This window comes from Fusarium tjaetaba (genome assembly GCF_013396195.1).
Source record: "Fusarium tjaetaba strain NRRL 66243 chromosome Unknown NRRL66243_c0000238, whole genome shotgun sequence".
NCBI classification, from domain to species: domain Eukaryota; kingdom Fungi; phylum Ascomycota; class Sordariomycetes; order Hypocreales; family Nectriaceae; genus Fusarium; species Fusarium tjaetaba.
The window spans coordinates 165,222-191,779 of NW_023501434.1; the positions used below are offsets into that span (position 1 = coordinate 165,222).

The 26,558-nt window shown below is 48.5% G+C and overlaps 10 protein-coding genes across 10 annotated transcripts; 6 read left to right on the top strand and 4 right to left on the bottom strand.

Moving 5' to 3' along the window:
- Positions 1 to 68: 68 nt before the first annotated feature.
- Positions 69 to 1,892, top strand: FTJAE_10237 (ACB 4-hydroxyacetophenone monooxygenase; the record flags this gene model as incomplete). The annotated part of the gene is made up of 4 exons (XM_037343059.1): positions 69 to 243; positions 293 to 1,312; positions 1,362 to 1,678; positions 1,797 to 1,892. 4 exons carry the CDS (start codon positions 69 to 71, stop codon positions 1,890 to 1,892), a joined length of 1,608 nt encoding a protein of 535 aa, XP_037202695.1.
- Positions 1,893 to 2,953: 1,061 nt separating this feature from the next.
- FTJAE_10238 (Purine-cytosine permease FCY2) lies at positions 2,954 to 6,331 on the bottom strand (the record flags this gene model as incomplete). Its single annotated transcript, XM_037343060.1, has 6 exons — positions 2,954 to 3,023; positions 3,076 to 3,120; positions 3,193 to 4,094; positions 4,774 to 5,806; positions 5,856 to 6,023; positions 6,081 to 6,331. 6 exons carry the CDS (start codon positions 6,329 to 6,331, stop codon positions 2,954 to 2,956), a joined length of 2,469 nt encoding a protein of 822 aa, XP_037202696.1.
- A 494-nt stretch (positions 6,332 to 6,825) lies between these two features.
- Positions 6,826 to 7,638, bottom strand: FTJAE_10239 (Dioxygenase; the record flags this gene model as incomplete). Its single annotated transcript, XM_037343061.1, has 1 exon — positions 6,826 to 7,638. One exon carries the CDS (start codon positions 7,636 to 7,638, stop codon positions 6,826 to 6,828), a length of 813 nt encoding a protein of 270 aa, XP_037202697.1.
- Positions 7,639 to 8,020: 382 nt separating this feature from the next.
- Positions 8,021 to 9,425, top strand: FTJAE_10240 (para-nitrobenzyl esterase; the record flags this gene model as incomplete). Its single annotated transcript, XM_037343063.1, has 3 exons — positions 8,021 to 8,267; positions 8,320 to 9,048; positions 9,103 to 9,425. The coding sequence occupies 3 exons, from the start codon at positions 8,021 to 8,023 to the stop codon at positions 9,423 to 9,425; spliced, it is 1,299 nt and encodes a 432-aa protein (XP_037202698.1).
- A 593-nt stretch (positions 9,426 to 10,018) lies between these two features.
- Positions 10,019 to 11,344, top strand: FTJAE_10241 (para-nitrobenzyl esterase; the record flags this gene model as incomplete). The annotated part of the gene is made up of 2 exons (XM_037343064.1): positions 10,019 to 11,263; positions 11,333 to 11,344. The coding sequence occupies 2 exons, from the start codon at positions 10,019 to 10,021 to the stop codon at positions 11,342 to 11,344; spliced, it is 1,257 nt and encodes a 418-aa protein (XP_037202699.1).
- A 149-nt stretch (positions 11,345 to 11,493) lies between these two features.
- FTJAE_10242 (sugar transporter STL1) lies at positions 11,494 to 13,388 on the bottom strand (the record flags this gene model as incomplete). The annotated part of the gene is made up of 8 exons (XM_037343065.1): positions 11,494 to 11,744; positions 11,806 to 11,874; positions 11,923 to 12,302; positions 12,355 to 12,803; positions 12,859 to 12,987; positions 13,041 to 13,142; positions 13,194 to 13,273; positions 13,316 to 13,388. The coding sequence occupies 8 exons, from the start codon at positions 13,386 to 13,388 to the stop codon at positions 11,494 to 11,496; spliced, it is 1,533 nt and encodes a 510-aa protein (XP_037202700.1).
- A 559-nt stretch (positions 13,389 to 13,947) lies between these two features.
- FTJAE_10243 (uncharacterized protein) lies at positions 13,948 to 14,578 on the top strand (the record flags this gene model as incomplete). The annotated part of the gene is made up of 2 exons (XM_037343066.1): positions 13,948 to 14,285; positions 14,347 to 14,578. The coding sequence occupies 2 exons, from the start codon at positions 13,948 to 13,950 to the stop codon at positions 14,576 to 14,578; spliced, it is 570 nt and encodes a 189-aa protein (XP_037202701.1).
- A 2,691-nt stretch (positions 14,579 to 17,269) lies between these two features.
- FTJAE_10244 (alcohol dehydrogenase) lies at positions 17,270 to 18,109 on the top strand (the record flags this gene model as incomplete). The annotated part of the gene is made up of 1 exon (XM_037343067.1): positions 17,270 to 18,109. One exon carries the CDS (start codon positions 17,270 to 17,272, stop codon positions 18,107 to 18,109), a length of 840 nt encoding a protein of 279 aa, XP_037202702.1.
- A 1,974-nt stretch (positions 18,110 to 20,083) lies between these two features.
- Positions 20,084 to 21,138, top strand: FTJAE_10245 (ankyrin repeat-containing protein; the record flags this gene model as incomplete). The annotated part of the gene is made up of 3 exons (XM_037343068.1): positions 20,084 to 20,525; positions 20,643 to 20,724; positions 20,970 to 21,138. The coding sequence occupies 3 exons, from the start codon at positions 20,084 to 20,086 to the stop codon at positions 21,136 to 21,138; spliced, it is 693 nt and encodes a 230-aa protein (XP_037202703.1).
- A 601-nt stretch (positions 21,139 to 21,739) lies between these two features.
- On the bottom strand, positions 21,740 to 26,515 carry FTJAE_10246 (uncharacterized protein; the record flags this gene model as incomplete). The annotated part of the gene is made up of 2 exons (XM_037343069.1): positions 21,740 to 26,333; positions 26,421 to 26,515. 2 exons carry the CDS (start codon positions 26,513 to 26,515, stop codon positions 21,740 to 21,742), a joined length of 4,689 nt encoding a protein of 1,562 aa, XP_037202704.1.
- Positions 26,516 to 26,558: the final 43 nt, after the last annotated feature.

Sequence of the window (26,558 nt, forward strand, 5' to 3'; positions counted from 1 at the left end):
TCACCGTTCATAGACGTCAGTCCGCACCGATTGTGAGACTTGGAACAGCTCTCCCTCTTTTTCTCAACATGGCGTCGAATAAAGAATCAACCTCGAGCTACAGCCAGTTTGCTTGTATTGGCGCTGGATTCTCAGGCATTGCTCTGGGTGTCACGCTCAAACGATGGTACGGGATCACTGACATTCGTTTCTTCGAACGGCACAGCGACCTCGGTGGGACATGGTATGCAAATAAATATCCCGGTACGTTCTCACACTATTCTCAAAATCTTGCGCCTAGCTAAACTTGTAGGCGCTGCTTGCGATGTCCCAAGTGTCCTCTACAGCTACTCTTTCGAGCCCAATCCCAATTGGTCTCGGGTTCTGCCTTCACAAGAGGAGCTTTGGAAGTACCAGAAACACGTCGCGGATAAGTACAATCTACCGTCAAAGATGACATTTGGCGTGGAAGTCCAAAAGTGTCAATGGAATGAACAACACAAGAGATGGGTTCTTGATGTTCTCGACTGCAAAACTGGTACCAAGTTTCAGCACGAATGCAGGTTTCTGTTTGCGGGCTCTGGTATTCTGGTCACACCTCGAGAGATTGACATTCCCGGCTCTGAAGACTTCAAAGGATCCATATTCCATACATCACAGTGGAGGAGCGACGTTGATGTCGAGGGCAAGAATGTCGTTGTCATTGGAAACGGCTGTACAGCTGCCCAAATAGTCCCCTCGATTGTCGACAAGACAAAGCATCTGACCCAGATAGTCCGTGCCAAACACTGGATGCTTCCGCCTATTGATGGCGTGTATACCGATTACATGAAGTCTATCTTCAAATATCTACCAGGAACTATGATGATTCAACGACTGCTCATATTCTTATTCGCCGAGATTGAGTTGAAGGCGGTTCCTATGACTACCTCTGCAGCCAAGTTCCGTCAGAAGCGACGAGCTTATGCGGAGAGGTTCATGAGGGATACTGCTCCCGCCAAGTATCATGACCTCTTGATTCCAGATTTCGAAATCGGCTGTAAGAGACGGATTTACGATTCTGGATATTTGGCATCCCTTCACTCCAAGAATCTGACTCTGACCAACGAGCGAGCTCTGAAAATTGTCGAGAACGGAGTCGAGACAGATCGTGGCTTTGTTGAAGCTGATGTCATCGTGCTGGCCAATGGGTTTTCTACCAATACATTCCTCGAAGGTGTCGAGGTTGTTGGACGAGATGAAACGTTGACTCAACATTGGGAGTCGTTTGGGGGAGCCGAGGCTTACAATTGCTCTGCTATGAGTGGCTTTCCCAACTTCTTCATGCTCCTAGGTAAGTACTTGAATAGCATGCCTCACATAACTGACTAACTGCTGGCCAGGCCCCAATGCAACAACCGGCCACACTTCAGCTATCATGGCTATCGAGAACAGTGTCAACTTTGCACTGCGCATCCTCAAGCCTGTCCTTGGCAGCCCCAACGGAGTCGTTGAACTTGACAAAGATGCTGAAGAGCGTTACGTCAATCGCATCCAGGATGACTTGTCCAGGACAGTTTGGAACTCAGGGTGCCAGAGCTGGTACATCCAGCCTCATTCTGAAAACAGCCGGGTCTGGAATGCCATGGTTTATCCGTATTCCCAGGGATATCTGTGGTACAGAAGCTTGTTTCCTGTTTGGCGCGACTGGAAGATTACTGTAAGTCATAGGTGCATGGTTTTGTATCTTGGTAGAGGCTAACGCTGTGTTCAGGGTCGTACTCGTAATTGGAAATCTGTGCTACGGCTCTTGTTAAAGACACTATTAGTTGCCACAGGAAGCTCAGCTGCTACGGCTTGTATTTATTTGGTCTGGAGATCGCAGTGGACAGGGAAAGGGCTGTATGCAACTCTCAGCACAGCTTCACAGTTGATAGCTAAGTGATGTAAATAAATCTAGACCCTAAAACTCAGGGTTAAACCCTGCTTCATTATCTAGACTATTAAATAAAAACATAGGCATAGTAGGTGTTGATAGGAAATTAAAGACATGCTCATCTAAAGAACCCTCCACAAGATCCAGGGGCAATATCATCTCTGCTGCCTCTTCAAGCCCACTGCAATGTTCCTGTTGTTCTGCAAAAGCTCTAGTTAGCTCTGAGTCTTGTGCTATATAGAGATAAGGTGCATTACCATCTGTTTCACTTTCGCGACTCGACGAGGTTTTAAGAAGTTTTTCCAGTAAGTGTCGAATATAAAGTACGTTAGGCCAGGCATCTTGAAACCCTCTCAAGATACTCAGCTCTAAACGGGCTCTGTGCTCTGAGAGAACACCGACATGCATTCCATTCTTTCGACTTTGGAGGATGTGGATTGTGGTTGAAGAGAAAATTGCGGGCAAGCTTTGAGCCGTTGTCAGTGTTGAATTTATCAGAAAATGGGTGTTGAGACTTTACATATGATATGGGGCACGGTATAAGGTGCCTGAGGCAAGCATGTCTTCTAGAATACGTGTGACCTTTCCTGCGAGAGTAACCAGGTTGCTATGATCGGCGCGGTCAGCAAGGCCTCGATAAAACACGACTTGGTATTCCCTAAGTTGTTTCAGTCAATGATGATAACAGTTCTATGGAAGAGGGCAGTACAGATGATATAGCTGCAATACCGAGGGCCAGAAGCCTCGGTCCAACGTGACTTGATGTGGCAGCGTGGTGAAGCGAGGCGGTAAAGTATTTTGAAAATTGACCAACTCGTCGTACCATCTCCGTTTAGTATCGGGATCATCATTGGAGGAATACTTCGCGATTATGCATCGAGCCACTATATATGAAGAATGAACCAAAGTTATTGCCTAGTAATTAGGAGTAGACCATACCTCGGCATGAAAGCCCGACCAGGTTAATGAGATAAAGCTTGCTCTCATATAATAAGGGTTCATCAACAACAGTGAAGGGTGAATATTCGTAATCTTGGAAGTCTGCCTCCGTTGATGGACCTATGTCACTAAAGTCAGGGTTGATATGAGGAGGTCTGCCATAGATTGCTGCATGATGTACGTCGTTGATCTGCGATTAGGGAGATTAGTACAGTCATGAAGAAATCGTTCTCGAGACTTACATAAAGAACCCACCATATCCTCCGCCAAAGTATACAGCAGGAAGACTGTAGGACCGAGTAAGACTTGCTAAATCATCCATCAGCAACCCATAAAGAACTGTCGATTGGAAGACTAACCGTCGATGCATGCCAAGAGACTGGGCCAGCCCGGTAGCGATTCCCAGCCAGTGCCATGTGTCCTTTTGCTCCGTTGGCCCATCCCATCGGTGGGAGAGCAATATTGCTGCTTGAACAGTGACAATGCCGTCAGACTCGTAGTCTGCATCGTACAGGGCTTTAGCACGTCGATAGAATGTGAGACCCGCAAGGTAGCGATTTGGAAAGCCCATTCCTGCCAGAAGCGCCTCCGAACAATGTAAAGTAGCCATGAAGAAGACAGCATTCAAAATCAACGGTGAAAGACTGTCAGCTTTGTACAACCTCATGAATTCGACTTGATAGAAGATTGGACAGGCAAGACATGAGTAGTCAAAGAAGACCCGGATCAGCTCGTCTCTGATGGGTTTCTCCGGATATTGAAAGACGCCCTGATCTCTCAAACGTTCATCATCTTCTGAACGTATTTGCTGGAGAGCATCCTGGGTAGACGACCCTATCTGATCTAGCATAGATCGCTGCAGATTCTCAATCCAGTATTTGTTTTGATCCGAGCCTTTGAATGGATCCCCCACCTCATGAAGAACATATTGGTAATTGGCAGAGTCTCCGATGTAGATCACCCTCTCACTTGCGCGCTCAGGGTCTTTATGGACTGCTATCTCGGATAAGGAAGGACTGACATCTCTGCAAGGTTTCTTAGGTGGGCTTTGAGAGTGATCCCCGGCTGGGAACGGAAGCGATGAGGTCTCCCTCGGATTCGGTAGAGTAGGTGTTGGCGTTAAGGTTTCACGCGGTGATCGTTCAACGGGAAATCGTCTGTGTCTTTCCTCTGAGTCAGTGCTTGAAAAAGGACCCAACGCAACTTCAGTTCCATACTTGCCGCGTCGCGATACAATCAGTTCACATGTTGTGTTGGCAAGCTGACAGTTTGAGCAAGTAGCTCTACTTTCTGATCGGTCGCATCTGACACGCCGCGAATTGCAGAGCTTACAGGCGACCCTGGCCCTGCCCGCAGGAGGAGACATGACTGAAATGATCAAGGATGCCGAAAATTCCTCTTCGGCTTTATTTGAACTTCGGTGACTTGAAAGGTCATGTCGGGTTGGAAGTGAGGGGCAAGCTGTTGGAATAGTGAGGGGAATCGAGGCCTTATCAGAACGCGATGGTTGAGGCGCTAGAGGCCAAAAGATAAGTAAAGTTCATCCGCTAATATGAAACCGGTCTAGGGCTCGAGAGACTGGTACAATATCTAACCTCGTACGCAGCCACCCTCTCTGTCTGACCGACCGGTAATTACTATATTATTATTAAAGTAAAAGACATAGCATCTGGCTTTAGAGCCTACTGTATAGGGGCTACTTAAGTAATCTAGACTACCTTAGATATATATATTTAAGAATTCCGCTGGGAAATAGCCCTATATACTAAAAATTAGAATTATCCGGAACTTGCCTAAACACTGACTATTTTATAGAATGCGATTGTATAATTACCTATAGGAGCATTCTAGTTATTGAATATAATCTAAGTTTCTCACAACCGCCCCCTGACTTTTATCTCAGCAGCTCGCAGTGGCAAATAAAACAGAATAGCACTGACAGCTCCCAGTTCCCAAGCCAAATCTCCAACGCGAGCAGCAATCGGCCCAACATACCAAACAGTTGACATGGAGGGAACAATGAGACCCCACGGAGCCATGATCGAAATCACAGCCGGGATTCCAGAAGGCAGCGCAGATGGGTTGTCCCAGATTGCCGGATCCACGCTGGCAGGGTTCGCTTTGCGGAACACAAACCATTCGACAAGAAACACACTCACGCTCGGGGCTGTGATATAACCTGCGATGCTCACAAGAGTGCTGAGCGACGGGAGGAATGATCTTGACGCTGCGATTCCAACACCAATCATGACTCCGGAAGCGAAGACCAAGATCAGCACTCGAGGGACGTGACGGAGCCACGGAATGACTGCCACCGTGAAGAGAGAAATGCTATACATGTCTCGTGCAGAGGTGGTGACGATGGAGAATCCAAGAATGACCAGCAAGAAGCGTCCGAAACCACCAACGCGAGATGTCAATATCTGACCGAGAACACCGCCTAGACTACCTTCAGCATAAGCAGCGCCCCAGGAAGGAATAACCGTGATAGATCCACCGATAGCAGCACCAAGAAGCATGAACAGAGTGAATGGGACGTATAAGCCCATCACGCAATAGAACACTAAGCGGAGCTTGGGGGCCTTCGGAGGCATGTAGCAAGTATAATCGCCAATGATGGTGCCCCAGGTAGCCATATTGGAAGCACAGATTGATACTGTCGCCAACCAAGGCGCTGCACCCGAGGAGGAGGCCGGAGCCTGATTATGCAGCTGGCTCCCTGCGCAACCTACGAGCACAAGCAGGGCAATGATGTTTGGGATCCAGATATATTGGCAGACGAAATGAACCGCAGAGTAGCCGACAAAGGCAATGCAGAAAGCGACGGTAAAGATTATGGCAATTGCTGCTTCGACAGGAAGGGTGCCAGGACGGACTGCTGAGAGACACTCGGCTCCACCAACAGCAGCGATGATGGCGTATATTCCGATCTCGAGTATAATGATGATTGATAGAAGAGCATTTAGATATTTCCTTCATCTTTGATCAGTTCAACTCAGTACAGCTTTATCAGCAAACTTACCCAAAGACATAACGAAACTGGACAGACTGCCGCATGCCTAGCTGAGGAGCCAGAGTCAAGATGTAGAGCGTGGGAATGACGAATAGAGCCTGCATTGTCACGATCATAATTGCCGCATCGCGGAAACTTTGGCCAAAGACAAGTGTTGGCGTTGTGCCAATACTCAAACTGGATTTGAACAGGTCAGACTTGTGAATTTCTCCCGAGTCCTTTGATAGTACTCACGGCAGAATGGAAGTGAAGGATCCTCCAAAGAGTGTAAAGATGTTGTAATACTTGGTGTGAGTCCGTTTCTCTACTGGAACGGGCTCCAGTCCACGCATCTCGACTCCAGACACAGCAAGTTTCCGGAGCAAGCCGCCCAGACCGAGGGAGAAAACGAACTCTTCGGAGCTGCCTTCTTCCACCGTGACTTCTCGCCGTCCGTGGTCGGCAAACGACTCAATGTCGCTATTGGGTGTCTTTTTTTCATCCATGTTGAATGTATCTGCCATCATTGTTGTTTCGAGAGATGGGACGTCTGACGACGAGCTTCATCATATGTACAACATTTCAGTCGCACATGTTTCACAGTGACTTGGAGAGGTCTTGTTATCATTCAGCGGCCCATCGATTTGGGAAGCTTATTTAGTCGGCGACTTGAAGTGGGCCCTGACTAGCCTTATCTTTATTGCCTGTAAACTGTAAAGTCACCGTTCAGCGTTATCTGATAACGGAGGCCGCTGTTTTAGGTACTAGTACTCTAGCCTAGTGGCTTTGCGCAACATGTTCTAAGCATTTGCTAACCCGGGACACAATGCTGAAGAGATTCGAAAGATAAGGAGATACGGACAAGGGCGTCTATTCAAGTCCAACAGAACGCAATCTGCCACCAATATCCTTTCCTATCACTTGCAATGAAATTACTGGAGTTAACATTTATGAACAAAACCTAGTATTTGCATTGATTCTATGCTACCCCAAAAGTCGACTACCAGTTACTCTGACTTAAGAGATCTTCGATCTCGTGAGCTACTTTCTCGGGGATCTCGAGGCTCGGGAAGTGTGTCTCGCCCTCCAGATCTGTATAGGAGAACCATGAATTCTTCTTGGCAAACTCATCATGTAGCTGGCGGTATTCAGGCTGGCTCAAGGGATGAGAAAAGATATGCCGAATCAGTGGCGGCGCCTTCATCTTGCTCATTCGCCCCATAGGTGTTCCCCAATTCTCATAAGCGTTGGCAATTACGCGGCAAGATAACGACCACATATCGAAGCCAAAGCTGCTCAATGAGTACTGAATGTGGTCGCGTAGCGGTCTTATGTCGCTGTGTGCAATCCAGTCGTCAAAAAGAGCCCTGCGAGCTGCTCTCCATGTATCTTTGGATTGCATCTCTTGTAAGCAAGCTGCAAATGCTGGTGGTGGCGTTGTCATGATCTGGTCGATCATTAAGAGACCCTTGACCCTTTTCTTGCCCATTCTATCTGCAAGCTCCAGACCAACCCATCCTCCATGGGAGTGAGACACGAGCAGGCATTGGTCGACGTCGAGTAGGTCTAGAAGGGCCAGTGTGTCGGCTACTTGCTCCTCAACGCCGAAGTCATCAATTTTGTCACGGGATGGACCGTGGCCACGGTAGTTGACTCTGATGACCCAATGATTCTGGGACAAGTAGGGAAGCAATTCATCGTAGAGTCTCATATCATGGGCCCATCCTGTGAGAAGGACGATGGGTGGTCCTTCATCGAAACCGGACTCGTCATAGGCGATTTCTATACCGTTGATTTTCTTAGTGAAAAACATGTCCGCAAAATGATTGCCAGAGAGTATATGATGAGTTGAATCTGACCAAAGATAATATGATCTGGGAGAATCATACTGACACCGTTGTCTGATCATACTCCTTTGAACGTCGTGATACCTAAACCTTAAAGTGGATCTGCAGGCGGCCAACGGAGACTTCGGCTTTGGTGTCGCCGACTTGGTATCAAGAAGTAGCCGATGCCCTATGTCTCTCGGCGTTCAGCCTTCTCGGCGTTCATCCTTCTCGCCGTCCAGGTTGAATTCTCTAAAGGCAGACTATTTGAGATAAACATGGTCTGATATGCCCAATGCAGTCGGAGTATAGCAGGCTGTTAGCAAGTCCGATATCCTCTCCCTTGAAATTAGACGCACTCTACAGAAAATGTCTTCCGAACCCAAGCCTATCATCATCATTGGCGCTGGCCTCGTTGGGTTGACTCTGGCACAAGCCTTGAAGAAATCCGGCCACTCATTCCAGATCTATGATAGAGATGGAACCCTTGACGAGCGACCTGCAGGATGGGGAATCACAATGCATTGGGCATTGCCTGCATTGGCTGCTTGCCTCCCAGCTGAAGCTTTTGCCATGATACCGTCTATTCAAGTTGACCCTGTTGAGGGAGCCAAAGGTTTGCTATTAACCAGATCTATCACTGCTCTCGATATTTACACAGACTCTAGACCATGACAGCTACCGATTCCTCGACTTATCAACGGGTGTGGACAAATACAACATCAAAGCTTCTCTGCACTATCGTCTCAATCGAAAGAAATTTCGTCAACTGCTCAGTACCGACATCAACGTCAACTGGGGCAAGCGATTCACCGAATACCAAGTTAACGATGACGGTGTTACTGTATGTTTCGCTGACGGGACAAAAGTACAAGGCTCAATGCTCCTTGCTGTAGATGGCAAGAATAGCCGCATCAAGAAGGCGTTACTGGGTGATGAAAAGTCGCAGCTTAACCCGCTTCCTGTGGCATTCATGGGATTGACCTTGCGCCTCTCGCCCGAAAGAATGCATCCCTTCCGCGATATCCACCCGATCCTTTGGCAAGGGACGCATCCAGGTTCAGGCTACTATGTATTCTTCTCGATGCTATCAACGCCTCAGAGCAATGGAAGTGCCGGGTCGGACGGTGAATACTATGAAGGCCAGTTCAATATGAGCTGGCTGGTGGAACGCAACGGAGAATTACCAAAGACAAAGGCGGAGCAGCTGGCCAAGATGAAGAGCGCTGTAACGGCTGATACAGGGTTCTTCCCAAGTCTGAGGGATGCCATACTTGCTATCCCCGATGACGCTCCGCTGTTGGAGATTAAGTTAGAGGACTGGCCGGCTCAACAATGGCCTACCCAGGGTGGCAGGGTTTCTTTGCTGGGGGACGCCGCTCATACTATGACAATGTGTAAGTGTGTTGGGTGCGATACACGAAGTTTTTACTGACGTTTGGGGCTTACAGATCGTGGAGAGGCCGCCAATCATGGAATCTACGATGCGGTTACTCTTGTGTACGAGCTCAATTGCTGGAGAGACGGCACGAAAACTTTAAGGCAGGCTGTAGAGGATTACCAGACCGAGGTGACTAGCAGGACCTACGACGCCGTCCTCCTGAGCCGTTCAGCTTGCCTAGAATGCCATAACCTTGATACTCTCGGGCCAAACAGTTCAGTCTTTCAGGTATCAGGTTTCAACGCAAAGGTCACTGAAGAGAGACGTGTTTACGATCTTGCCAATCAGTCCATAGATAGGGCTGCCAGCGTGGTCACCGTTTCGCAGGCTTGAGATAGGAGGTAGATTTGAATTGAACCATGAAGCTCCAGTTAGGATTATATGTTATCAATTTGAGTAGGTCGAAGCACCCACAAGAGTGATAATGGCTAGTTCCCTTGCTCAAATCTGATAGTCAAGTCGTAATCAATGGTCTAAAAAGAGTTAGACTTGCCTTAATGAGTCTATAGTGACTTGGTAAAATCCACTTTATGTCATTTCCGCTACCTTCCAGTCTCAATTCCTGGAGACCTTGCTAAAGACTGTCATACAAATTGCTCGTGAAAGTCAATTGGTTGTCTGCATGTGGAGAAAGATAAGAGGGGAAAGGTTAACAGGGTACCCACAGCATATCGCCGACTCGACCATGTCGGCTATGGAACTCTTACCAATACGACTTACTAGTCTCAATGCGATGTAGCTCTATCTCGTCCTATATTGTCGTTTAAGCGTTCAATTAATTGGCTTTCAGCGTCTGTAGCGAGGTACTTGTCCAATGCTTCACGACCTGTCTTATTTATCGTAACTTGTGCCACTGCATTGGGTACCTCTCCTCTGAGCGTCAAGGTTCACTGTACTGCTTTCCCACCAAGTTTCTGCAACACACCATGACATATTCAGAAGTCAGTATCCAGCTGCCTGGAGGTACAATCGTCGGATCTCGAAAACAAAATGTCTTTCAAGCTCGTGGCATAAAGTATGCAGAAGCAAATCGATTTGAGATTCCAAGACCATTTACGAAATGGGAGGCGCCCATCGATGGGACGAGGCCAGCTTCAATCTGTCCGCAATTACCCTCACGCTTGAACTCTGTGACAGGAAATATTGTTCAGGGTCGAGTTATGGATGAGGACTGTCTCCATCTTACAATTACTGCACCGGCACGTGCTATCGATGAAGGACTCCAGCTTCCAGTCATGGTCTTCCTACACGGTGGCGCAAATATTTCCGGAGGCGGTGATCTCGATTGCTATCTACCTGACGCTCTGATCAGGAAAGATATCGTTGTCGTCAACGTTAGCTATCGCCTTGGCATCTTTGGTTGGGTTCCGATAGAGGGCATAGCGCCTGCGAATCTCGGATTACTAGATCAGATTGAAGCACTTCGTTGGGTACAGACAAATATATCTCACTTCGGCGGATGTCCTCAGCGTGTCACTGTCATTGGACATTCCGTCGGGGCATATGCTATATATTGTATGTTGGTAGCCGATACCGCCGCTGGTCTTTTCCATCGGGCTGTCCTTCAGAGCACGCCTTTCGAATGGCAAACAGTTTCCGTTACGACATCTGACGATCTGGCTAAAATTGCTCGAGAGTTGATACAGGGAGACCCGCGCACTATGTCAGCCGAAGAGCTTCTCCTTAACCAGCCCAAAATAATGCCCGAGGCTAGGAGACTAGGACTCCCTAGGAGATTTGCGTGGGCGCATTTCGGCAAACACCCCCTACCGGATATCTCCGAAGTCCCGAATAGAATCGCCCAGGCTGCAATGAACTACTCTATTATCCTGACATGGACGAAGAATGAAAGTGTGGCTTTCGTACCAATGCTTCCGAGCTATTCTCTTTGGGCTGACCTACCCATAATTGGCCCGGCGTGGAAGCAGATAGCTGCCTGGTGGTACTCCCACAAAGAATTCATCTGGCCATCGCAGAGATTCCACAAGAGCTTCATTGCTGCGGGCGGTAGTTCTTCCACCGTGAGCTTTTCCTGGAGTCCTGCAGGTAATACCTTAGGAGCAGTCCACTGCATAGAACTCCCATTTATCTGCGGAACGTGGGATGCTTGGAAAGATGCCCCCATGCTTCGGGGTTCTAATGTTAAGGAGGTCGGCAAGTTAGGCGAAGAGGTAATTAATGTATGGGCTGCTTTTATAGCCGGAAGTATAATAAGACCAATAGTACTTAATATAAGTTAGGGGTTTATCTGATTTATTAATTAACTTGATAATAGCTTATATTTCTTTAATAAACCTATAACTTAAGCTTATTATGTTACTAAGTAATATATAAAATATTAAGAAGGATATTTAACTTAGCTTACATAGCCTCTTGAAATAAAGCAGTACCTAGATATCTCTTAGATAGAACTTTCTCGATGCGTCGCTTGTGCTATATCTTTACCCTTCTCCTCATCACCGCTGGTAGACGGTGGGGCAACATGCTCACCTCGAATCATGACTGCACTCTCACGGACACCTTGGGTCAAAGCGCCAAAGCCATGCCCAACATCGCCAGCGAAGATGTTGTCAATCTTTTCCAGTGAAAGACCCTGTGTCTCGGGGTAGCAGAAATAGACCAGTGGCATGAAGGCAAAGTTCATGGCGATCCCTGTATGAGTGCCACGTCAGTACAGCACATTTACATGGTTATAGCAACAAGGAGTACTTACAGACAATCCAGTATCTCCAGCTAATCTGGGACAAAGCGATAGGTGTGATGGTAACAACAATTCCGTTGACTGGAACCGGTTAGTTTTTGGTGAATAAAGCTGCACACTAAAACTTACAAAGCCAATTGGATGCAGATGCTAAGGCTGATCCCTGCGCTCTCATCTGTAGGTTGTTGATCTCGGGGGCGTAGAGCCAAGGAATGTTGAGATAGCTGACAGCAAAGGCATCGTAGAAAAGGAAGAACATGGTTGTTACCAGGATACCTCCGCCTCGGCCTCCGATATTGAAGCCGGCTACGACGAAGATGAGAGTTACCATTTGAGCAAAAGCACCCCAGATCATCCATGTGCGACGACCGAGTCTTTCAATTACCCAGATGGGGACGAGAGAGACGATGAAGAATTGGACCGCTGCAGCTGCCGAGAGGATCAAGGCAAGGTCATGAGGAAGATCGACGTATTCTTGGAGGATGACGGGCATGTAATATGCAACAGCACTATTGGGAATGTCAGTATAAGCGCAAGGCTAAGAGGATGAGTCGAGCATACTTGATACCAGTCATTTGCTGCATAAACAGACCACCAACACCGAGCAACATTCTGCGGAAGTTCTGCTGTCCACCGTGTTTGAAGATGTCGAACATGCTCTTGGAAGTACCCTCTGCTTCCAAAGCCTGCTGAATGTCACCGATAACTTGTAAAACTGTAGGGTCGTCCTCACTCGAGCCGTTCAATCGAGCAGCCACCTCGCGTGCTTTCTGGATCGATACGTGATGTGCAGTCCATCGTGGCGACTCGACGAGGAAAGGAGCGATGCAGATGAGACTGAGCGCGAAGATACATTGGAAGGCAATGGGAAATTGCCATTGGAGGGAGCTTGTGGCATGGGACGCGCCGAAGCAGATCCAGTTCGAGATGGCGAGGCCGAAGATGATGAGGGCTGCTTCGACGGTGATGAGGGCGCCGCGGCTGTGAGCGGATGAGACTTCGGCTTGCCACTGTTGTCAAAGTATGTTAGGCCACTATAGCGTAAATAGACCAAGGGAGTCTTACGGAAGGGATGATGGCAGTGTTTGTACCGACTCCAATACCGGTGATGATTCGTCCAGCGATGAGTTGGCCTATGGTAGTAGCTGTGACTTGCAGGATGGTTCCGATGATGACGATAGATGCTCCTGCACACTTAAAAGAGGTCAGTTTAGGGGGATCATAGTTAGGATCAACTCTGGACTTACAATGCATGTACGACGGCGGAACTTGGACAAACCGAACGTTGCCAAAGATGCTATCAAGCATCCCAAATCGTAAAGGCCAACAATGAGACCCTGCTGAGTCGCCTGGGAACAAAATTAGATCGGGGACAAGTCAACGAAAGGAGGACTTCGCACGTTAGGGTCGTTGAATCGCTGTTTGAAGGTGGGTGATCCGATAACACCTCCCATGACACCTTGGTCATCTGTCATGATGCCTATTAGCTGTATCCTCCAATAGCTACTCAAGGATCACTTACATCCGAATAAAAGAAAGCCAAGACCACAAACAGCGGTAATGGCGCTCATGAGAGCCTTGCCTTGAAGATGCATGATGTCTCAGATGGTAACGATTGAAGTGTTTAATGGAAGAATGATAGACTTGAGCGATGCAAGATTGACCGCTGACTTTATACATCTCCCTGGCTAGCTTGAAGAATGACTCCAGCCCACAATCCAATCTCTCAATCTTGTCTTCCGCAATCGTACCCCAGGACTGTTAAGCTTTCCTGGGGGAATTCGGTAACTAAAGTGATTGGCCAATAAATCTAGGGGAGAAGCTTAGCGACCTTCGCTCGAGCTAGCCGCCGGAGAACTAAAAATGGCAATCTCGCGCGAAATTTCCCTCTTTGCTTGTCAACTTGTGCCAAACACACACACCCTGAATGTATCACGAGTCATTCCCAAACATGGGGTAGGATTGATCCACACAATGCATCAGAAAACAATCATCAGCTCCGCGAAAAGTGAAAACGTATCAGCAGCGGACATTTAGTCAGCATGGCGTCTGGGAAATATAAGAAAGGCTGCTGGCCAGGGCTGGTGTTGCAGTACACAAACTATCAACTGTACCCATTAAACCCGACACATAAGCCCTTCATCTTCTGTCACAATGGCCCCTTCAAAGACCCAAGATACTCCCGAGACTTCTTCTCAAAAGAGTGCCGACCTTTTAAAGCACTCTCAGGACGAGTCTCTCCTCACGGATAAAGACCGCAGAGAGCTTATCTTCACTGATAAGCATAGCTCTCCAGATGTCTATATTGGCCACAAAGATACCCTGTGGCACCCGTGGACTGGGACTTTAGAGCTCAAACCTCTGCGCTTTGAGACACGATCTGGCAGTTTTGTTGTATCCCTGCGAACACCTGTCGATGCTTGGCTTGGCAAGCATAGGCACCGCGGCACCGTTACAGCTGTTACACTATCTGGCAACTGGCGATATAAGGAGTGAGATTCAGCATCTATCTGACTAGAGTATTGCAAGAGGATTACCGGCTAATGACTATAGGTACGATTGGGTTGCTGGTCCGGGTGACTACGTCGTTGAGAATCCCGGGACAATCCATACGTTATTCATGGGCGCTGGATCGGAGGTAGTGTTTACTATTACAGGCAGTCTTGAGTTCTTCAATGATGATGATAGCCTGAGGGAGACGATGGATATCTTTAGCTTTGCACAGTTATACTATGACCACTGTGAGAAGGAAGGCATTGAGCCGAACTCGAAGTTGTGGTATTAAGAAGCATTTTGGACGTCATTAGGCAATAGTAACCTAGCTGGCAACTCAAATTGGCAACTTTATAGCACAAGAGTATGAACTTTGACGGCTCTGTTTAAAGTGCAAGTGAGAGCATGGCTTCGATATGAATAGGAAGTTCGCAGTAAGCTAATATCGGCAGTAGACATGATACTGAACATTATGCTAGTTATGATGTATGGCGACTGCTACAATAGCTGAAACTTTGGCCCTCCATAAACTATCACACTATGATAATTATGAGTCTTCACTATCTTGAGGTAGAAGCGTATAGGGACTCCCATATCAAGCAGGCGATTCACTTCCCCTATCCCAAGCTACATACAAATCACGAACTCGATACTTAGCAGCCCAACCAAGATCCTCCTCAATATCACAGAGCAATCTAGCACACAAATCCTGCTCTTGTAGGTCGGTCAAACATCGGCCAGCTACTGTAAATGAGCAGAAAAAGGTACACAGTGATGGGAGAGACATACCATAGTATATAGCTTGCACGGAGTGGACCCGAGCTCCTCCGTCCGGCAGGCCTAGAGCTACCCCGCAGATCTGCAATGCATGAGATCTGAGCTTGTTCTAAGCGGTCATGGGATCAATTTAGTTCAGCAGTGGCTTCACAGGGAGTAGACGAACCTCGATCTCTTGTCCACTCTGGCATCCTTGATGGAGGCTCGATGTGAGCAGGAGTATATTGCATAGATGGTACATCTGCCATGCTGAGGCTGCGGTGCCCAATGTGAAGTATATTGTGTCGAACGCGTCGTCTCCTTGTCTTGTTGTAGAGATCGGCTTGCATGTCGGAGGGAGAGTGTCCTTCCAGAACTGCAGCATGCTGGTCAATCTCTTACTCTCATGGTCTAGACGTTGGAATACTCGAAGTGAACCACTTCTGCCATCGGAGGAATGGACTAAATGGCATATTTTGGCCAGTATGGTAAGTATCCGATAGCGCGTCAGAACCTGTCACTGACCCGTTACCGAAATCCATACCTCCTGTTAGCCATGTCCTCTCGGCCAACCTCCGTTGTGTACCCCAGAATCTCGTACCATGCCTCTGGATCTATCCTCGGTTTGCTTCGATTGATCAAGCAGCACACCACTTCCTGACGAGCAAAGCACCAAAAAGCAGCTTCCTCTAACCCACCACAGGTCCCATTAATGCCTCGCATCTTACCAATCTGGGAAATCCCTTCAAGGTGAGCCTGCCAATCCGACCCAGTGGCATCTATCATTTCGTAGACGCTGCATAGTACAGTGGCGACGAAGGTTTCGGGTGAGGGGGCCGGACAGTCTATCGAAACGTGGCGGATCAGCTGCTCGATGGTGATACTGTAGGATGACTGTGCTTGTCTCATCCACTCTTCGGTTCTGGGACTTTGTGGGTTCGATAAAGCGAGTTGCTTGGCCGCGCAAGCGATGCAGCATTCCTTGACTAGACTAGCTCTGGTGGCGAAATGAGGGACGACCCTGGACCATGTTTGGCTGAGATCAGATAAATCCATCCATTGTCCAACGACCTGGGTGAATCTGTGGAGCAAGGTTGCTTCATTAGGTGTTAAGGAGACTGTCGGTGATTGATCGAGAAAGTCTCCCCACACGCTTCCTGGGGAGTTGGGTTGGTAGTAACCTGGGGAAATTCGGTCCCGGCTGGCCGGAGAGGCCAGGAGTCCAGGTACATGGTCGATTGCATCGCTTGCATGGTACTCATTCGGATTTAATTCCTGATCCTCAGGTTGCCCAGGAGCCGATGGGGATTGCGAGAAGACCGCTTGGCTCTCCAATCCATTTTCCGCGACATCTAGAGAAGACCTTGGGTCATCAGAAAGGATAAGATAGCCATCGAGTATCAGTTCTGTCTCGTCAATGAACTTGACTGTGTGACCGTTAGGATTGCCCGAACCATTGTGACGAGTTACTCACGGGGAGTACTACTCCGCACCCAGAAATGGTCTCTTTCAAAGTCCCATTTGCCTCTACGGGCATCCTTTCCCTGCACTGATTGTGCATGCCGAAACACCGTCCCATCGCCATAAAGGCACTCTCGCGATCCCTTGGCGCACTGCTCACATCTCGGAATTTGGCCCCCACATTTGACTCGACGGTCTCGGCATGTGAGGCTTCATTTGTTTTCTCGTTAGCAATTGCCATGGACGATTTCGTTGATTGACCCACCAGCGATGTGATGAGGTGTCCATGAGATAAACCTTGGTGCATAGATGGACTCGAAGAAATGCAGAGAAAAAGCCAAAAGCCGAACAAAAATGGCAAATTTTCCGAGGGGTTGATAGGTGCTTATATTGTTGCCCCGTGTAGCTTAGGCGTCAAGTGACAGCGGCAGGTACTCCTGGGGGCCAACCTGGATATGAGAAAAGAAAAAAGGCAATTTCCTGCGAGATCAGGACTGAAGCGCGAAGTTTAGCGTGCGGGGGAGGGTTCTCGGCATCTTGTCTAGCTCATCCCCCAGCCTTGACCCCACAGAGCTATGCCGCTATGGGGAGCATGATCTAGCGCTGTAGACAAGGTCACAAGGGGTCGGAGTACGTTCATAATGATTGGTATAAGTCATGGTATTCATGGCTTTCGCTGCCAGATATCCAAACGTTCTTTCTCACCTCGACCTTGGCCGCTTGCAACTCACAGCCATCTTCTACACCTCCACCCTGCTCATCCATCATGTCTCTGACTGCAAAGGCCCTAGCCGGCAAGGTTGCCATCGTTACAGGTGCGTCTTCAGGCAATGGCCGAGCTATATCCCTCGCTCTCGCAAAGGCTGGCTCCAAAGTCGTCTGCTCAGATCTCCAGCCCGAAGCACGGCAAGAGGGCTACGAGAAAGACCTTTCAGTTCCTACCCATGAGCTCATCAGGAAACTTGGAGGCGAAGCCATCTTCCAACGATGCGATGTGTCAAACAGCTCGCAGATTGAGGAGCTCGTGTCAAAGGCCGCATCCACATTTGGACGTCTTGACATTATGGTCAACAACGCGGGCATTTTCACAGGCCTCAAGAACATTCTTGAAGAAACGGATGATGATTTCGATCGTACCATGTCGATCAACACAAGAGGGACCTACTTCGGATGCAAATACGCCATCAAGCAGTTCCTTTCACAGTCTGAGCCCGCTGCAGACACATCTGAAGATGCTCAGTCCCACCCTTCTATTGGCAAGATTATCAACATTGCTTCCATGGGCGGCCTGATTGGTCTGGCCCGAGAACCTTCCTATTGCGCTTCAAAGGGAGCTGTCGTGAATCTCACACGTCAACTCGCTGTCGACTTTGGCCCGTCCCGTATCAATGTCAACTCTCTATGCCCTGGATTCCTGGCTACTGCTATGGTGAGGCCCTTTATCGAAGACAAGGCTCTTAATACGTCTCTCCATGATGCTACGCCGTGGCCACGGCTTGGATCTGCCAAGGATGTCTCGGATGCTGTTCTCTTCCTTGCTTCTCCACAAAGTGACTGGGTCACTGGAACAATCATGACGGTGGATGGAGGATTTACTTCGAAGTAGCGAGACGGGAGGATTTCTGTCATCATACCAGTTATAAGAAAAAAAGATATATATGCATCTCTGTCAATTCCATCTCTTCACGCTTTTCTGCTGTATCTGGAACTTTATTACAGCTATCAAACTCGCATTGAGGTATTGGTAATTGGAGCCAGGTACATCACATCTCTACCTCAAGCCGATAAAAAGTAGTATCCATGGCGCTTAATGCTGCAAGGTGATTGGCAGCTCGCATATTAGACGCACACGGTAAGACTGAGCAATCAGAGGGAGTGCCAAGGTGGCAGCCACGTAAGCAGCGGCCAGGCCAGGCTTACTGTAAGCTCAGAGTCATGTCGTCGGGCAGCACAGAAGAACATCAAGACGTAAGTTACACCTTCGTGCATCTCAGCGAACGTAGCTTGAGCTATGTCTCTCCAACAGCCTCTCTACCGTTACGCTCATCTGGCGGACAACAGTATCCGCTTGCTTCGTTTACTACCGCATCAAGACGAGCATGCCCCTATATAGTGTTAACTCTTTGACTGCGCCTTAGAGAACTCGCGTAGCACTCGCCTGTACGAGGCTCTATCCTACGTTTGGGGCGCAGATCATGGGTCTTAGTCTATCTCAATAGATAGCTGCTATCTGCCTGTCGGGGTAAACCTCTTCGCAGCGCTGTTATATCTTCGAGACCTCTCTATTGAGTGAATTTTGTGGATAGATGCTGTATGTATCAATCAATAAGATAACGAGGAGAAAGGACATTAAGTCCAGTCTATGGCGAAGATCTATGCCAGGGCGACTCGTGTGATTGTTTGGCTTGGAAAGGCGACGCGGGACATCGAACAAGCGCTGGAAGACATACGCGTCGCAGGGGTCGCGGAAAACCATAAAGTAGTGCCTGCCAGGAGCGAACGTGCAATCCTGGAGCTACTCGAGGCCGCTTGGTTTCGACGTGTCTGGGTAAGGAGATAAGCGCTTGTTGATATATACAGTCATTGCTAATTAGATGATTAGGTACTCCAGGAGGTTGCTGCAGCTCGATATATCGTGGTCAAATGTGGCCTTGCTGAGATCGATGGTTATGCATTCTTTTCAAGTCTAAGTTCGTTAGAATTGCCCTATGAGGACCACCCTGGCCTGCGACCGTTAGTCTTGTCGGTGGCCTACCTGGCAAAGGGCGCGGCCTTCCGGTCGAGGTGCGCAACCAATCAGGCATGTAGATTTTCTCTTGATATATGTCCACTTGCTTATCTAGTGGACATGTTTCACACTTGTTAAGCCAGTGATCGCTGCGATAAGATCTATGCCTTGCTTGGTATGAGCTCTGACGATCCCGGTAATTCGGGCTTGCTGGTCAATTATAATATTCCATGGGCAGAGCTCTTTAAGAAACTTGTCAGCTTTATCCTTGGAAATGTATTTGTCGCTACTTGGGATAGCAAACCAGTAGTAGTGATTAGGGCTAAGGGCAGCGTTCTTGGCCTAGTGTCTTCAGTCGACGCTGATGTTGATCGGAGAGAGAAACAGCGGCTGTGGATTACTTGGAATAGCCTGCTTAAATTCGAAGATAAAGGATTCTGGTGGATCTTAGAGGTATTAGCGGATCCAGTGGAGGAAGGCGATGTTATCTGCCTACTACAAGGAGCGACGTCGCTAACCATTATCCGGATACATAGCGATTACTGGAATATAATTGTTATTGCAGCTGATTGTCTAGAAGAACTATAGGCTGCAATGAGTGGTGATAGGTCTTAGCTTTTGTAACCGCTAATAGTCTTCCTGTATGATTTCCTCCTTGTGTGGTACTGGGAGATGTATCTAGATAAGTCCTTGATAGGGAATGAGTACGAGACTTTGATGGAACACCTGGAACCAAATAATCCGAAAGCGGGATTGAGAAATGACTGCGAGAAGATAACTAGACTCTGGAATAGCGGACTGGCATTATGAGATGCGGAAAGAGTGAGGGGGGAGCAGAATCTTTAAGAGACGATGGAGCTTCTTGAGCGTCTTTTGCGAAACATGGACAGTCTAGCAGTGGATGGCCTAGATCGCGATCATCGGATGATGAGAGATGGTATGGAGGGAATGCAAGGAACAGTTGACTTTATGATGAAGGGCAAAGGCGGATGGACACCACTTTGTTCGGCGGCAGAAGCTGGATGCGAGCTGGTCGCCAAGCTACTGCTTGATACCGGCAAAGTTGACCCGAATGCGCAAGACGATTTGAACGAAACGCCATTATCGAAAGCGGCGAGGAGGGGAAATGAGGGGATCGTCAAGCTGCTGCTTAACACCGATCAAATTGATCCTGATGCCAGAGGTGGTGATTTTAAACCAACGCCATTAATGGAAGCGGCTAAAAAAGGACACGAGACGATAGTCACGCTATTAGTCAATACTGGGAAGGTTGACGTGGATGCTATGGTCAAAGGTAAGTCCCCGCAAGCTGCAATAGTTAGCCTTTTACACCCCGGTGGCCCTGGTGGTGTGGATGCAGACTCTATATTCCGTCGAGGAGACCAACTGGACTCGGCACTATCACTTGCAGTAAGATATGGGCATGAGGCAATTGTTGAATTCCTGGTCGGCGTTAGTCATGTCCATTTGGATTTCAAGTATGGATCTTATAGGTATGGATATAACTCCACACTTTTATCAATGGCCGAAGAGACAGGGCACAAGGGAATCGTTGGGCTATTACAAAGAGCTGGAGAATTACAGAGAGTGAAGGAATCAGAGACCGATATAAAAAGCCGGGAGAAACGGAGTTTAGTATTACAGACAAGAAGGATGATTACTAAGATAATAAGAAAGTAAGCGAGGAACAGTTTATATCAATATCCTTACGAACCCGGGACTGGCTTAGAGCTGCCAGGTCCAAACTGTGCGCCGAAGCCGAGCAAGATCCTTTCCTGAGTGTTCTTCCCCCCTTCCTCCTTAGCGCTGAGTCTTCCCGTCTGAGAATGGATCGCAGGCTGTGTGGGTTGAGGAGAACCGCTGCGAGCCTTGGTGCTCCAGGTTTCGGCCTCGACACTGCCACCTGATATTAGTCTTCTGGGTTGAAAGAGTAATAATAACGATAGCCAGGAAGATGTTAATGGACACAAGTTCGTGGCATTTCGTGAAATGGCAGTGAATTTCCAAGAGATGGTTCGATAGCCAGAGACGCTGTGGAAAACGGTTTTACGTCGAAGGTGATGGGGTTGTGTAGCTAAGAGACAGGCGCAGAGTAGTGGGATCTAGTACTTGGAAAAAGTCTAGGGACGAGATGGACAACACAAGGAAACCAGACCGGTTCTCAATGGAGAGGAGGAAAATGGCATGGACTTGGTAATTCAAAAGTGAGATGAAAACCTTTCGGCTTGTTGTCAGTCTTGACAGTATGTAGTAAATAGCTTCAGACATCTAGAGGCGGTCATCTGCCTTCTAGGAACATCCAGATCATATCTCCTGACTTGGTCGGCAGACTAATAGGGAGCAGGCATTGCCAAATGGATCAAAGGTTGAAGCAGCAAGATATTATGATCAAACGAGGCCCCGGCTTTTGTCGTCAAAGAATGTCATTTGGCCAGTGAAGATTTGCTAAAAGCCGCGAGTGTAACTAATTGGTCTCTGTAAGACACACGACTCTGCATATCCAGCCTTCTACTTCTTCTTTTTGCCCTTTGTAGATACACTGGAGGGTGGTGTAAGTAAACCAGAAGCCATCAATTTCGAAAGTAGCTTCTTGTGCTTTCCCGTTAGGGAGCCAAAGTCTTTGATGTTGACGTTGAACTGTAACGACGACAGTTGGCTTGCAGTCCCACTCTCACTCGCTGCCGCATTGAAGCTCACTGAAGAAATCGTCTCCCAATCCTCATGATGCACCAGGTTGGCTGACTTGATCTGGCTCCGCTCCGAATCCTCCTTCATGTTCTGCACATAGTTGTAGTCGAGGAACTTTGGCTCGCCATCCTTGTGTAAGTGCCGCAGCCCATACTCGGCCATGATGATGCCGCAAATCGTGCGTGCAGAGGTCTGCAAGTTCATGCGCACCGCCTCCTTCGCCGCTGGCTTCAGCTTCTTGTAGCCTGTCATCTGAGCGTAGTAGCCTCTGCTCGGCTCGTGGAAGAAAAGCTCATCCCAGCGGTCGTTCCACTTGCCGAGCGTGGTGCCGTTGGCGGTGCCGCCGACAGTGCAAATGCGATGGACCTCGTCCGTCAGCGACACGGTGAAATTGTCCACGTCAATACCAATCTTGTTGAACTCAGCCCGATATTCTTGTGGGTAAACGTGATGCAACTGCGTGCGCTCCCAAGTCACAGATAGCAAGTTACGCATGCTTGCCTCCCCTTGCGCTATGGATGCTTCTGTAGCTTGGATGGGTGCCGTGGTCGCTGCAGCATCGCGCTTTTCATGGATCTTTTTATGGCGCAGTGCCTTCCTCCTATCGCCATTGTCTGGCTTTTGTATCTGCTTAGTGATTGGTTTGAGAAGGTTCTTCTTTGAGTTCTTAGTTTTGACTGTCTTTCCTAGACCGGTTGGATCCGAGTACGTGGTAGGCTTGCAGCTGACGTATGTAAAGACATTCATATCATCCTCGATGCCCGCGGGATCTGCGGAGATCCAGCGGCCGAGCCATGGTGCATAGTATCGAGCTTCTGAATAGTAGAATCCATTCTCTTTATCTCGCTCCTTGCTGGACCAACGGAATCGTTTTGGTCGCTGTGAATCTTGCATCTGAAAGGTTGTGTTACCGTAAGCGGAGTACTCCTCGTACGAGACCAAGATTCCATTCTCGTCCACTTCGATGCTCACTGCGTCCAGATGATCACTGATCTGGTATCTCACTAGACGACCAGGATTCCCTTCACCAGTCCAGTCTTCCAGTAGCGCGATCCGACCATTGGATCCACTGATATGATACGTCTCATTTTGCAAAACAGTGGTCGTTCCATCGCCAGCGTACTTGCAAAATAGCTCGTATTCGCCCATATAGAGCCATTCCTTCAGCTTCCTCGGGCTATCCGATCTCGCCGATCCGCCTTGGCTTTTCTGCCGCTCAATGACCTTGCGAATCCTTGTGCCTTGGCTGTCATAGACGTACCATGTTCGTTCTGGTATTGCACCAAGATCATCTCTCACAACTTGCCTAGTTGTAGTCCGAAGCTGTTGCATAGCGTCCCATTCCATGTTCGCGAGGTGCGGCATTGACGTGAGACATCCAAATTGGCCGCCTTTGCCATCATAACCGTACCTCTCGATGGTAGATCCCACTTGTGTACTACTAAGTCGATTGCCAAAGCGTTCGGGCTCAAGTGCACTCTTCTCGTCATAGACATATGTTCGAGTCCATGCCTTGCCTTCATCTTCAGAAGCATCATGCTGGATGGAGACAATGTTGTTGGTGGAGTCGTACTTGTAAGACTCAAGATAGCGACTCATGGGTATTCCATCTCTTGGCGCATCTGATGTGGCATCAAATGTCTGGAAGGCGCCTGGGCAAGCCAGCGCGACGTTTGAACCCCCAGGTCCAGATCCGTTGTCGAGTTGCTCGCGACCTGACGACTCGATGAGACGATATGTTGGGTCATAGGTATACTTGGCATCGGGGGAAACAACCCGGTTCCGAAAGAAAATATCTTGCTGCGCGTTGTTGCGTATGAGTGTGATGTTTCCAGTTGGGTCGTATGTGTACTCAAGGTTTTGCATCACTTTCGAAGCTCTTGTAGCGGATGGAGATACAGTCTGGCGCTTCCTCAACCTCAGTGTGAGAGTGTCGAACTCGTTGGTCATAATCTGTCCATTGCCATAGTGAATGGCCGTTGCGTACGACAGCTCGTTATAATCCACCCCAGTAACATATTTCTTCCACAAGAGGTCTCCAGCCGGGCCCTTTTCTCCTCTCACGTTAGCCTCTATCATGTCAAGAAGCCCGGCATCATTGTAACTGTATCGCGAGGCACTCCCGTCTGAAGCCTGGGAGTAGGTCACCTGGCTAAATGCATTTTGGTGAGTTCTGTCCGTGTAAGTATCTGGTAAAAGAGCGATGTCCGTTGGGAAATTCCAGTTCAGAGTCGATCTGTACTCGACCGCAAGCTGCCTCTGCCGGGTTATCGAAACATCTGCAAAGTCGTATTCAAGATACGTTTCAACTCCGGCTTGGTCGTAGATTCGGAAGAGTTGTCCTCTAAAATTCCTTTCTTCGGGTCTGGATTCGCTCTCTCCATAGGTTTTCATCTCATACAGAACCTCTGCCTTTTCTCCTTCAATAAGGAACTTCTTGGTCTCTCGACCTAGAGCGTCAAACTCCTTTCTCCACGTCTGATCTTGGCCCCGCCACATCAAAACAGCTCTGCCCATGACATCGTGAAGCGTCCACAAGCTTGAAGTGTCCATAGTCTCTTCCAGGACGTCGTTACCAGCCATGTCGTAGGATCTCCGTTCAATCAGCCGGCCCTTTGCGTCTCGTGTCTCTCGCGACAATCCTTTTGCATCGAAAAGGCGGTATGTAACGAATTTCTCATTGCCATTGTCCTTAATCCACAAGAATTCGTTACCCATGGAATCCAAGCAAACTGTCATTGGTGTGTTGCTATGTTTGGCCGTCTTGTCTGCCGCGTCTTTCTCTGCCGTTCCCAACGCTCCCATCTTCCTCTGGTCATACCAAGTGGGTAGATATTCGTTGTCAGGCAACCTTTGAAAATAGCTGCCAACATCCTCATCCCCCTTGGAATCCATCAGCACGGTATCGTTCGAATCGTAGTGTGTGGTATCCCACGATCCGTAAACTACCTTGGTCCATGTATGGCTCGGCGTTGCCGTTGCTACGAGTCTGTTCAGCGCATCAAACATGAAGTAGGGACTAACACCGGCTTTGTGTTCGCTCTTGAAGGCGTGTGATTCATCAAAAAACGGGTTGAAAACGCGTATGGCGTTGCCCTTGTTGTCGAGTACTTTCCACGCACTGCCAATCCAACGAGGAGATAATGGAGTGGATGAATCGCGCTCAGCAATGGTCTTGGTCTGGATCGATCGACCAAAGCCATCGAAATAGGTGAACGAACACGATATCCTAGATTGCGATCCCAGCGGGACTTCGTGAACATGCGTAGCCCTACTAATCGTGGAAGCGAAGTTTGGGGTTGATGGGCCCTTTCCTCTGTAGTACTGATCGAGGTCGTAGACATAACGCACGGTTGCGCCTTTGAGAAGACTCGAAGAGTACTTCAAAGGCTCTGCAGCAAAGTCTGCCGCCTCATGCTCAGACAGTTCCGGATGAATGCCTTCTAGGGAATCTCCAATGTTTTGTGAAATTTTCCCCATGAGTGCAGAAGCCACCAAGCGCGCAAAGCAGTCATAGATATAGCCAGTCCGGTTTCCATTTGGATCTGTCTCAAGAACTAGTTTCATAGCTCGGTAGTTATGCACATAGTGAGAAACGTTACCCAGAGCATCGGTACTGCTCGTTTGGTTGAGGCTATAGCTGTCAAGCTCAATGAGAGAGGAATTCCCAAAAGGATCTGTCAATCGTATCGGTGTAAAGAAGTGTTTTTGGGCAGACTCCAACTCAATACATGGTGTCGCAGCTGGGTCGATGTGGTAGTATAGCTGTGCAGTTGGTAGCCACCACTGACCTTCCTCCTGTAGGGATTCGTATTTGCATTTATTACGCAGGATGTCTTCTGGATTCGGGATCAAGGACTTTCCGTCACGCTGATATCTTTCGAGAAGCTCTGCCGTCAAGCACAGTGTATAAGATCTGCCCTCAAGCGCCATAGACTCCAGCCTGCCAAGGCTTAGGAGATCTGTAAGATCGTTCTTGCGATACAGGGTAATCTTCTTGGCCATTACACGTTTGACGAGAGCATCCTTGGGAATTGGACTTTCGAAAGGAACCTCGCTGAACTTATCAATAACGAAATCTCCAGGATGAAAGCGCGTTTCGCCATCTCCAAGATAAATACCAAAGAGCTCATACTTTGATACAGAACTCTGGAGTGGCGTCCGGTATTCGGGCCCCTCATTAACGACATTGGTATATGTCCCGCAATCGACAATCATGCAAGTTGTCTCTTGCAGCCTCTTGGGTTCCCCAGTCAGAGCTGTCTTTCCCTTTGCTCGTCCGTACGCAATCTGAACAGAGTTGAGAATATTCCCATAGTCGTCGATGGCGAGAACTATGTTATGCTGAATACGCTGATCATCCAGGGCTCGCTCTGAGCTATAGGAGATCTGCACGGCGATCTTTTCTGGAAAGCTGGAAGAGCTCAGACTACGCCATCCCACTAAAGAGGTTTCTAACGCGCCACTGACGGAGCAAGACTGTTGGTTATTGCAGTCTTACATCCGTCTCTGGCGTAAGACAGGATGGACGTTGCAAGACCTCGACTGCGCAGTTGTCTCGTTTGGTACTGGCGACGCAGCCAGCGGCCTGAACATCACTGCCCAGACCATTACTTCACTGGCAGCTGTTCAGCGCATC